The sequence below is a fragment of the Mesoplodon bidens genome (assembly GCF_964165515.1).
Source record: "Mesoplodon bidens genome assembly, chromosome: 12".
Lineage (NCBI taxonomy): Eukaryota > Metazoa > Chordata > Mammalia > Artiodactyla > Ziphiidae > Mesoplodon > Mesoplodon bidens.
The window spans coordinates 3,744,387-3,757,736 of record NC_138168.1 but is presented as its reverse complement, the minus strand read 5'-3'; the positions used below and the strand labels follow the sequence as shown (position 1 = coordinate 3,757,736).

Here is a 13,350-nt window from a genome sequence, read left to right as displayed (position 1 = left end):
GAGGTAGAAGACACGATCCGTAGCTTCAATCAAGATCGCAGAGTGAACTTGCCATTCAACCTCCCTTATCTCAGTTTTGCATATAAGAAGTTTAAGATGTCTATGGAGACTCGAGATCAACTCCCAACTCTTCCTTTCAGACTCAGCTGGAGAGACACCTTGTCTTGGAACCGTCCTCAGCCTCCCTGTTCTTCTCTTTAGTGCGGTGGAAGCACCACGTCCTGTGCGCCCCTGGCACCAAGGACATATTCTAGAACATTGTCACATGGAGCTGTAACTCTTGGCTTGTTTGAGTTTTTCCCACTGGGCTGGGAGCCTCCTGAGATCAAGGGCCTTACGGTGTCCCCACAAGTATAATGCCTGAGCCACAGATGATTTCACTCAGTAAATGTTCTTATTTCATGACAGTATACGTCATGTGGCCAGAGTGTACAATTTTTTATAGTTATGCTGATTCTTTAAAGCAATAGGAATTTTTAAGCCAACAAACTTAAAACTTTATTTCTTATATACTATAAACAATTACACTGTTATTATTTATTGTTAATAAAATTAATAAAATTATTATTATTTGGTCTCAGGAGATGTTATAAAAGTACTTTCTGTTTTGTTTCACGGTTTTATAGATACTCATGTTCTACAAACAGTTATGCATATACTTTTTCTTCATTTAAAGCAAAATTTCTTGATCTATATCTTTTAAAAAATGGACATTCTTCTAGCTTTAAAGAAACAATGATTAAGGAGAATCTGGAATATGGAGAAAGGCACTAAAAATAAGTTTTAAAGTAATATGTATTTGATGCATTTCTTTCTCTTTCATATACAACTCAATTTTTAAAGCAAAATAGTTACATATAATATAGTGTTTTCCTATTTTCACCTAACATTATATTATGAATCCTTTGAGGTTATTTATAGTTCGTTGAAAATAACTTTAAGCCTGTATATTACAGGGGCTATTCCCCAATTCATGTCACAATTATCCTTTATTTAGGTAAGTATAACATATCACTATTATAATGTATGATGAAACGTTTCACTAATGTAAATGGTGCTATGATAACACCCTCACACATAAAACACTGTACACATCTCTATCTCTATGGTAAAGATTCTTAGAATGGAAACTGTTGGATCAGAAGCATAAACTTTTAAAGACTCTGGATACAAATAAAATAGCTTTCCAGAAAGTCAGCACACATTCACATTTGTTTCTATATTAAATTCCTGGATACATTGCTTATCACTGTTTTTTTTTTAAAAAAAATTCACCTTCATGTGGAAGGGGGATTTACAAGTATATTTTCTCCAGCAGTTTAAGGAAGAGTGAGTGATGTGCACAACTGGGTCATGGTCACCTTCGTACTCTTATTTAGCTTCTCACAATAACCCTATAAAGTGGATATTATTGTCTCTATTAAAGCTGGGAGACACCCTCAAGGAAGTTAACACTGAAACATCCCATTTATTAAAGTTCTTCTCAGGAATTACCATTAAAACTCTCAAGACTGGGGCTTCCCTGGTGGCGCAGTGGTTGAGAGTCCGCCTGCAGATGCAGGGGACACGGGTTCGTGCCCCGGTCTGGGAAGATCCCACATGCCGTGGAGCGGCTGGGCCCGTGAGCCATGGCCGCTGAGCCTGCGCATCCAGAGCCTGTGCTCCGCAACGGGAGAGGCCACAACAGTGAGAGGCCCGCATACCGCAAAAAAAACCCAAAAAACAAAAAAAAACCTCTCAAGACTGGTTAAGAGAAAGTAGCTGGTAAAAGTAGATGTTTCATTTTTTTCCCTTCTTTCTTTCCACTCAGTGTGCAATTTGACAGACAGCCCTTAGTGAAAGGAGCTGGACCTAAGTGTTTCACCCATATCAGTCTCAAACTACCTCACTTGGAAACTAAACTAATTCACGTGGGCAGACAACCAATGGAGCTGTAAAAATCCTACTCACATCACAGATGGATGCGATGGCTGAGCCACAGTTTTCTTCTTTATTCAGAGGAGTATCTGCATTATTGTATGGCATGGTCATTCGTGTGCACTGGCTACTCTTTTAACACAGTGTTGGAGGTGAGGTAGGTGGAAACAGTAGTTGTCTTTGAGATGGGCACCCAGAATGGGATACTGATTAAAATACTGTATCTGGTTAAAAATGACAAATTCTTACCTTAACTATTAATCCTTTCGAGTCCACCAACCATATCTTCTTTATGGCTTTCTCCTTTGGTAAACCTTCTTTCTCCATGGCCATAACAATCAAGTGTGCAATCCCTAAGGCAGCCTTAAAAACAAAAATGTTTCAAGTTGTTCCACATAATCCCTTATCAAGAGTTACATTTTACCTCATTTCGTCATTGTTAACAAGGAAGTACAAAATGGCTCTGTCTATTGACCGAAGGAGCTATATTCTTCACTTGTACTGGGAGTGAAGCATTTTTGTCACATTTGGGTTCTGCTAAATGACAATTATTTACTCTTTTTATTACAACAGAATCATTATTATGCTGCTTTATACTGAGCCACAGATAAACCAGTGATATCCTTGGTTGTCAGCATCTTTAACCCTGTTCATACAATTAAGATTTCCTCTAATAAGAAAATATTGAATTTAAAATAATGAACTGCTCAACCTTGCTTATGAGACTGTATTGCTTATTGTTCAGTTCAAGCTCTGCTAACTGAATTGGAAGAATGAAGCCTGGTCATTTGGATGAGAACTTGACCAATTAGACAATAAAATGGAACACTTAAAATATGTGTTCCCGAGCATTTATTTACTCTCTTAATTTGGACAAAGAAAGTACTGTGAGATTTCTTGCAAGATTAAAGGAATCAACTCCTTTGGTATATGATAAATTTGGTGATGATCTGTGAAATTTCCAAAACATTTTCAGGGACAAACTAGGGCCAGTTTTGAATCATCCAACCATGAATACCTCTCTCCTGCTGAGTACCAAGAACTGGCCTGTGGCATTCAACAAAACCCTTTGGAAATTTAAAGAAGTTTATTAAAATTAAGTACAGCATGTAACAATTCACAGAAATAAAAAAAAACTCAAATTTTAATGAGCTGTAATTTAACCTTGATTTTTATTCTGATGTGAAAATAAATTTGTGACTTACAGCCTGAATACTTTCACATGTTTATATCTTGGCATGTAAGTTTTAGCTTCTTGTATTTTGCTTTATTTTAAGAACAAGTAAAATCAAACCCAACACAGTATACACCGTTTCTTCCAGTATAATACATTTATTCATAATCATATTAAATTTGAAAATTTAAGGCTTCTTAAAATATATATAGCCACAAAGTATTTCCTCGTTTATTACATTCTATAATTCTAAAAAAGATTTTGGAAGTTTTCTCACAAGAAGCTCAAAGTAAATTGACATTTTAATTTCTATTTTGGGGGTGAATTATTATAACTGGAGTCTAATTTTCTTCTTTCAAACGATTAACCCATAGAAAAAGAGAACAGGAAACAGCATTATTTTGTATTCCTGCCATCTCTTTCCAACAATTTTAAATGTTTTAGTTCTTTTGCGTGTGAATGGTTATACTCCATGATGAATCCTCAATTCAAAATATTTTTTCTAAGAAACTTCTATATAGTTATGTATGTGCACATTGAATTGTGAGTCAAGTTAAGAAAATTTTTGTATGTGACACTGGAGGATACTAAAAGTTATCATCAGCTATAATAGCTTAAATACTTAAAGGTTTCTATATATAATTAGTCATACAGTGGAAACTTTTTTGGTTCCTGCATGGCACCTTAAATACACCTAACAAAAACCCACGGCAACATTTGATAATCTTACAAATTGAAAATTGTGAAAATATCTCTATGCCTCTAAAGTCTCCTGTGAAAAACTAATATGCCTCAATACTTAATTTGAAGAATATTTCAGTAAAACCTACAGTTTCAATAAACTAAAAATTTGAGACACTACCTCAAACTTCAAATTCATGAGTAATTAGAATGAATGTTATGTTCACTAGTGTAGGAGAACGTAAGCCCTACATAAGGCAGGTACCTCTCCAGCTCCTTGGAATAGTATTGTTTGATCAGACAGCTTATTCTTGGTTATTCGAAGGGCTGCAAGGATGCCAGCAACTGCGACAGATGCCGTTCCTGCAACAAGAAACACCCTGAGCAATCTTCACATGGGCGCTGCTGTATCCCGAATCCCAAGCCTCAAATTGATACTCATGTCTTGAAATCATCACACAACAGGTTAACTGGTGCAGAAAAGGAAACTGCGGTTGTCTGACCCCACGCTTGCATTTGATGTGAACTTCTCAGGCTACTGACATCTGTCTTTTAAGATAGCAACTTACGACTGTTGAAAACTTTCCAAAAAAAGAATGTTCTGTAGCTGAATTTGGTGATGCAGTGACTAAGAACCTGCTGGAGAGGATGTGGAGAAGAGGGAACCCTCCTACACTGTTGGTGGGAATGTAAGTTGGTGCAGCCACTGTGGAAAACATTAATGGAGGTTCCTCAGAAAACTAAAAATAGAGCTACCATAGGATCCAGCAATCCCACTCCTGGGCATATATCCAGAAAAAACTATAATTCAAAAAGATTCATGTACCCCTATGTTCCTAGCAGCACTATTCACAATAGCCAAGACATAGAAACAATCTAAATGTCCACTGACAGAAGAATGGATAAAGAAGATGTGGTATATATGTATATACAATGGAATATTACTCGGCCACAAAAAAGAATGAAATAATGCCATTTGCAGCAACATGGATGCAACTAGAGATTACCATACTAAGTGAAGTAAGTCAGAAAGAGAAAGACAAATATCATATGACATCACTTATATATGGAATCTAAAAAAATGATACAAATGAAGTTATTTACAAAACAGAAATAGAGTCACAGATGTAGAAAACAAACTTATGGTTCCCAGGGGGGAAAGGTGGAGGGGGAGGGATAAATTAGGAATGGGAGGTTGGGGTGGGCAGATGTAAGCTTTTATTTTATTTTATTTTATTTTATTTTATTTTTTATTTCTTTTGTGGTACACGGGCCTCTCACTGTTGTGGCCTCTCCCGTTGCAGAGCACAGGCTCCGGATGCGCAGGCTCAGCGGCCATGGCTCACGGGCCCAGCTGCTCCGCGGCATGTGGGATCTTCCCAGACCGGGGCACAAACCCGTGTCCCCTGCATCAGCAGGCGGACTCTCAACCACTGTGCCACCAGGGAAGCCCAGATGTAAGCTTTTATATATAGGATGGATAAACAACAAGGTCCTACTGTATAGCACAGAGAACTATATTCAATATCTTATGATAAACCATAATGGAAAAGAATATTTTAAAAAAGAATGTATATATATTCAAACTGAATCACTTTTCTGCACAGCACTAGTTAACACAACATTGTAAATCAACTATACTTCAATTTTAAAATAAATAAATAGATAAATAAATTAAAAAGAACATGGGGTTTGGATTCTTAGGTGGATTTCCAGCTCAACCTGTTTACTAGCTGAATGAATTTAGAGAAATCATTGTGTCCATCACTTTGCTCAGCTGTAAAATCAATGTATTATATCAGATCAAAAAATACTAAGTGCTATTAGAAAATTTAAATGTTTTAATTTTCAACTGGAAAAATTAACAGTTAATAGCAACGAAAAGCTGATGTTGGTGCAGTCTTTAATCAGCTTCCTACCTATGATAAATCACTGGTGACTCCCAAAGACGCTAGACAAAATTAATGTAAAAATTATTTAGGATAAAAACTGAGCTTTTCTCATCATGCCTCATGGTAGTAGAAACTTCACCAGTTCTAATTTTATTACTTTGCCATATAAGCTTTCACAGATCACAGAGCAGTTCTTTTGCTTTGAACATAATTACATGGCTCAGTTTCTTCATGGTTCACATCTGAAATGTAATTCTGAAGCTTCCTGCAGTACCTCCCTGTTGTATCTACAATTTACTCCTCTAAAGTAACATTCTACCTATGATTCCTAGATCACTCAGCTGGGTAGTAAAGCCTAGTGAAACTTTAAACACCCTCATTTAGTTAAAAAAAATAATAAACCAAAAAACATAGGTTAGAATAGGTTTGAAGAGTGACACAATGATGAAGTGTTATGTATGCCAAGTACCAAAGATGCATTAAACATTTCACCATCAGTAGATTTGTTCTTTTGAATCTTTTGGTTGTTTGCTTCTTTCTTATAGAATTTGGTAGTCACAAATAAGATCACAAATAAGATTAATTATTAAAGAGCTGTGTGTCTCTTGCATGTTTTTTATTTAGGAACACAAATATAAAATGCTTGCAATTTTGAGCCACCATGCAACATATTATGAATTGCAATAAGTCACACATCACACAAAGGCCACTCTTCTATATATTATTTATGATGAAATCCTGTGTAAAAATAAGGCTGATCTACATAAGAAAGATACCATGGCAGGTTTAGAATGGTATTTGCCTCATACATCAAGATAGATTGACTAGAGTTGTTAAACAGATGAAAAGAGAATTTTAATTAGAGAGGTACAGCTATCCAGCCACTAGATGAACACTTATTCACAAATAGCATCTCAAGCTGTCTCTACATTGGCCAGAAGTTTGGATTTAAGGGACTCTAAGCTCCCTTCCAACTCTGAAATTCTGTAACTTTAAGGGTCTCTACAGATTTTACCAGCACCCCAAGATTTAACCAGTTGAAGAGTCAAAGTTGAAGTATCATCAACAATCGCTGTGTTTGTACTATTGTTTTGATTTTTAAATAGAACTGGGCATTTAAGGATAGACAGAATAAAATATTCCAAAAGATACTAGCTATAATGTGTGACATTTTTATATGGTTATGCTACATCATTCTGCACTAAAACTCAAAATGTTTTAAGTTCAGACATATTACCACAAATAAGGCAAAATAAGTCTCTATCTACACTGGATATCAAGAGCCTCATATTTAAAAGTATATTTTATGGGGATTCCCTGGTGGTGCAGTGGTTAAGAATCCACCTGCCAACACAGAGGACACGGGTTCGAGCCCTGGTCCGGGAAGATCCCACATGCCATGGAGCAACTAAGCCAGTGAGCCACAACTACTGAGCTTGCACTCTAGAGCCCACGTGCCACAACTACTGAAGCCCGCGCACCTAGAGCCCATGCTCCGCAACAAGAGAAGCCCCCGCTCGCCTCAACTAGAGAAAACCTGCGCACAGCAATGAAGACCCAACACAGCCAAAAATAAATAAATAAATAAATTTATTTATTTTTTTAAGTATATTTTATAATATTTCCTGAGGACATAATGAAACATCTAAACTTCTCTTTACAGAATTAATTAACAAAATTAGAAATATTTAGCACTACCAAAAGGTGAACTTGAACATGATTCTTCTACATAACCTGGTCCTACCGCCTGATACTGCCTTGATTTAAATTTCATTGCAATCAAGGGAGAAAATGTGGCAAGTTGATATTACATAAAAATGTGAGTCTCCACATTAAATTGTTCCAAAGTAACTTCTGCTTTGAGATTGAAAACTAAACTTTTAGGAAATCAAAGAGAGGTTAAAGTTTATCTTTGTACTATCACTTTTAAAGAGTACTTAATATTTAACATTGTTAGCGAGATACTAAAGAGTCAATCTTAAAAGTGTAGAAACTTCTATTGTCTTTGTGTACATTACAACTTTAGCATTAAGTCACCAGTTATGCTGTCCCTTTGCTGTGGTTATTAAATATCAGCCTTACCTTTTATCAAAGAATCACTTCTACTAATGCAATTCATTTGTTAAATCTGATTAGACTTGCTATATAAAACTAGTAGAGAAGACTTATGTATAATCAAATTATTACAGTGCTTTACTAAATAAATAGATCAGGTGAAGTACAAGAACTAGAAGCAGGAGGAGGATGAATAAATGTGTTTAAGCACAGACTGAGGCATTTAGGGTACCTACCCCGGTCCTGAGGGGTGAACGTGAGAGGTCCAGGGTACCTACCCCAGTCCTGAGGGGTGAACGTGAGAGGTCCAGGGTAACTACCCCAGTCCTGAGGGGTGAACGTGAGAGGTCCAGGGTACCTACCCCAGTCCTGAGGGGTGAATGTGAGAGGTCCAGGGTACCTACCCCGGTCCTGAGGGGTGAATGTGAGAGGTCCAGGGTACCTACCCCGGTCCTGAGGGGTGAATGTGAGAGGTCCAGGACCTCAGGCAGGAGAATACGCTGCGTGGGAAGAGCAAGTGCAGAGACAGGGAGGCAGGGATGACTGTGAAAAATCAGGGCTGAACATATAATTTAGTTTTCCTTTCCCGCAACAAACTCTACTAAAACAACAGAAAGAAGATCTTAAAAAAAAAAATCAAAGAGACCAGCAGAAGAGGACAGCAAGACAATTTTAGAAGCTGGAAGGCAGATGGGCAAATGGCAACTGACTTAGTAGACCTGAGCAAGCTGAATTCACGGCCAGCCATGGGGATGCTAAGAAGCAGTGGGACTGACACAGCAAAACTCTCAGAAGGCCCGAGTGTAGGAGGCACCAAGTACCTCTGGAAGTGGGGATAAAAGAGAGGCTACACACAGGAAGCTGCTCAAAAATTTGTTAAGAAGTTATCTGAACCCAGATCCATTTCCCTCTCCTGTCGGCACACAGTTGACTCTCCCACACCCTGGAGGTTTAGAAAGAAACTAGAGGTTTATTTTCTAAAGAGGGTCTCCGGACTGTAAGGCACCAGACATAATTGTAAGGTTCCAGGGATAATGGTGCAAGGGTACCATACTCAAAATAAGAAGATTAAATGAAAGTTTATTCTTTCCCTACTTGGCTTGAAGAATACTGGCAGAAAGTTGACACTGGCAGGAATAATAAATAATAAATAATAAATAAGTCACCTATAATCCCATTGTCTAGGTACAGTAATTTTCAACATTCTGATGTACATTCTTACAAGTTCTTTCTCTACCTGATATATGTAAATTCAAGAAAACTTTATAGAAAAATATTTCATGGGAATAGAATCTAAAAAAGAGTGGATATATGTATATGTATAACTGATTCATTTTGCTGTACATCTGAAACTAACACAACATTGTAAATCAACTATACTCCAATAAAAATTAATTTTAAAAAAATCTCATGCCATGCTTATTGTTTTAACATACTTATTTAACATATTTTTATCACTTAAAAATATTTTGTGACTATCTTACCATATCAATAATATATTTTAGAATATTATTTTGTATAGTTATAATATCCTATAGGATGAACCTGTGATAATTTATTTAACCAAACCTGTATCTTTGGGTATTTAGAGGCTTTCTGATTTTTGGCATTAAACATAACATCACCATAAATATTTTTATCTGAATAGACATTTTTCCAGAGAAGACATACAAATGGGCAAGACCTCACTAACCATCAGGGAAATGCCATTCAAAACCAGAATGGGATATTACCTCACACCTGTTTGAATGGCTATTACCAAAAAGACAAGGGACCCTCCTGTAATTTGCTACAGGATGCATTTCCCAAATTGCAATTCCTCTGCTCTTCCTGAATAAACTTAATTTCTGGCATTAAAAAAAAAAAAAAAAAAGACAGAAAATAACACATGTTGTCAAGGATGTAGAAAAAAAAGAACCCTGGTGCACTGTTGGTGGGAATGTAAATTGTGCAGCCTCTGTGGAAAACAGTATGGACGTTCCTCAAAAAATTAAAACTAGATTTACTATGTGACCCAGCAATTCCACTTCTGGGTATTTCTCTGCAGGAAATGAAATCACCGTCTTGAAAAGATACATGCACCTCTATGTTCACTGCAGCATTATTTACAATTGCCAAGACGTGGAAACAACCCAAGTGTCCAATGACAAATGAATGGGTAAAGAAAATGTGAAGTAGATATATATATATGAATACTATTCAACCACTAAAGGGAAAGAAATTCTATCTTTTGTGACAACAGGGATGAACATTGAGGGCATTATGCTAAGTGAAACAAGTCAGACAGAGAAAGACAAATACTGTATCTCCTTTATATGTGGTATCTAAAACAAAAAACAAACACATAGATACAGGGAACAGACTGGTGGCAGTTGTACAAAATGGGTACAGGGAGTCAAAAGGCACAGACTTCCAGTTAGAAGATAAATAAGTTCTGGGGGTGTAATGTACAGCATGGTGACTAAGTTAATAATACTATATTGTACATTGAAAGTTGGCACAAGAGTAGATCTTCAAAGTTCTTATCAGAAGAAAAAAAATTTGTAACTATGTGTGGTGATGGATGTTTACTTATTGTGGTGATCACTTAGCAATACATACATGTATCAAACCATTAAGCTGTACACCTAAAATTAATACAGTGTTACATGTCAATTACATCTCATTTTGAAAATAAACAAATATGTAAACTAACTAGCTAAATATCCTTGTATATTTGTTTTGCACACCTTCGCCTGCAGAGGATAAATTTCTAAAAACAGAATTCTTGGATCAAAGATCTACATAATATTAAGATTTGTGACATGTATTGCCACCCCAAGAGCTGTACCAATTTATATTCCCAACATCAATGTACAAGAGTGTTCATTTTCTTAAAGCATAATTAACAGTTGGGATTACAATAAAAATCTTTGCCAGCTTGATACAGAAAATGAGTTTGTCATCTGCTGTTTAATACGCTTTTTAAAACTTGGTGTGGTTAAACTTTAAAACATGTTTTCAGGCCAATGGTATTCCGTCATTTGTGAAATGTCTGTTTTACCATGTCTGATTTTGATCTTTTCAATTATCAAAGCATTTGGTATAAGATTAGGCTACATTTACCTTATTTTTAAAAATCCTAACAAGCTAGTTCATTATGGCAAAAAATTCTATGTAAAATGCTTAGAATGTCAAGTTAGAGAATAGCTATTCCAGAGAGGGTATTATGGGAAGAAAAATCTCTTTTTGCAGCCGATTTTAAATGACCAGAAGATGAGACCTTATTCTTTTGATCTGAATTTGTTGAATTCTGATGGTCTCCAGATTATATTATTAAATCTCCATTTCTTTTTTTTTTAAGATTTTTTTTTATGTGGACCATTTTTAAAGTCTTTATTGCATTTGTTACAATATTGCTTCTGTTTTATGTTTTGGGTTTTTGGTCGCAAGGCATGTGGGATCAAACCCGCACCCCCCCTGCATTGGAAGGTGAAGTCTTAACCACTGGACCTCCAGGGAAGTCCCGTAATTTCCATTTCTTAATAGCTAATTTGCACACTTTTTCTAGTTAGCAATAATTTATAATTAGAATGCATTAAGGTCTAAATAAATTTTGAACCAAAATCTCTATCATCTAAGATTATTTTCGATCATTAATATAGTAGAATTTAAGTATTTTTAAAAATCAAATACTTTTCATAAAATGCTAATAAATTTAAATAACACATCTGTAAAAAAAAAAAAAAGAAAAAAAGTTCCCCCAAAGGCCCAGTGTAAAAGCATTTATTTACATGGTAAGGATGTAATAGTTACGTAATTATTTTTGTTGGCACTAGAATGCAATTTCTATGCCCACAGTGAGGAAAGTATGACATCTGTGGGCAAAATAGTAAAAACATAAGGTTAAAAAGGTAAAATAGAAACATATGGGGAAGATGTGTCACTAAGGACACTATTTTGGTATGGAGAAAGCACAAAATAGTTTGGTCATTGCTAGTCAGAACCCCAATAACTTGCCAAAAGTTTTGTCTAGTCAGAGATTAGATCTATTTTTCTCAAACCTATCTTTCTGTTGGCTAAGGCAGTAGGACGCTAAAATGTGGAAATATGTAGACTGTGTGTGTGCAGATTATAGTTTAGGTAGATTAGTTGAGGTGAAAACTAGTTATTTAATGCTCCATACGGGTGATCTGCTGGGGGAAATGTTCTGCTGTGGATTCTCAGGGCAGCTCCACATGCAGTGCTCTTGGCTTGGCCTGGCATTTGCCTCAGATTTCTTGTTCTCCTGACTTTAATTCTGATGCAGCCCAAGTCTTGACCCCTAAATTCTTGGCCACAGTTGACAGAAATGCTGACCCTAATTCCTAATTGCTCATTTTGTTTGATGATTTGGATTTAGCATTCTTTTCCCTAAACTGAACTCTGATAACTATTTATTCTGTAAAATGATTCAAAATTATGCAATACCGGTCTTTAACGTCTATACAGACATTTCTGTGAGACCCACAAAATCAAAAGATATAGACTATTAAAGAATAGCACAGGGAGATCAGCTCGGTGATTTGTGACCACCTAGAGGGGTGGGATAGGGAGGGTGGGAGGGAGGGAGACGCAAGAGGGAAGAGATATGGAAACATCTGTATATGTATAACTGATTCACTTTGTTATAAAGCAGAAACTAACACACCATTGTAAAGCAATTATACTCCAATAAAGATTAAAAAAAAAAAGGACAGGACAATTTTGTTCAACAGTTAACTGGTGGCTACTTTAGAGTTTACTACAAAATGAACTGATAAGTGACTTATAGACACTGATCTACAAAGCCTATGTCTGTAGCATCAAAGGCACTCTATCATTATATATTATATCTTCAAGTTAGGGTTATAGCACATTAAAATTAGACTGTCTTCATTTCCTTTCTGAAATCCTCCACATATTCACTTCTTATAAATAAACGCTCAAAAAAATGAATACAAAAAGAAGAAAATGAAGTTGAAATAACAGAAGGATCTTTGTCATGAAGATGGCAATAAAGTAATAATGTAATTAACATCACAACGGATTTTAGGAAAAGAAAGAGTAGACCAATTACGTTAGTGTGCCTCAAAACGTAAAAAGAGACTCATTATCTTTAAATACACTATATTTACATAGCTATGTTATACTAAAGAACTTAAGCATAGTCAATTTTAAAAATTATAAAGTATATTTCAGTTGATAGAGTATTTTCACAAATAACTATTTTGTCCACAATATAAACTCTACAAGAGAAATATTATCATCCTCCTTTTACATTTAAACTTTTCTTTGACCACCTCATTTCCAATGGCATTCATCTTACTCCACTTTGGCTACATTCCTCCAAAGTTTCATCTTGGTTCATCTCTCAGAACTAATCCTTCTTGGAAGAACTACATTAGAATACCTCGCTCATCATGGTCGCAATCTCCTACCTTTCCAGTTCTTTACTCAGTTATCCCCATTATACCAATTGTTTAATTTCATGGGAATCTAGCCCTTTGGCCCTATCTACTCATCCTTATATCTTCATTTCCTTCTCTATCCAACTTAGTGCTATGGTCATACTTTAACCTTAACTCTTATCCCGTTGTCCTTTCTCTGCACAAATACATAAAATACCCAGCA

General features: G+C 35.9%; 1 protein-coding gene across 1 annotated transcript in view; it reads right to left on the bottom strand.

The window, feature by feature from the left end:
* The window catches only part of ME1 (malic enzyme 1), a 192,364-nt gene that overhangs the window by 27,855 nt on the left and 151,159 nt on the right, over nt 1-13,350 (bottom strand). The window contains exons 8-9 of the mRNA XM_081251442.1: nt 4,038-4,135; nt 2,167-2,280 (exon numbers count right to left, since the gene is read on the bottom strand). Coding sequence (XP_081107568.1) covers nt 2,167-2,280; nt 4,038-4,135 — 212 coding nt within the window. The remainder of the gene's footprint in view (nt 1-2,166; nt 2,281-4,037; nt 4,136-13,350) is intronic.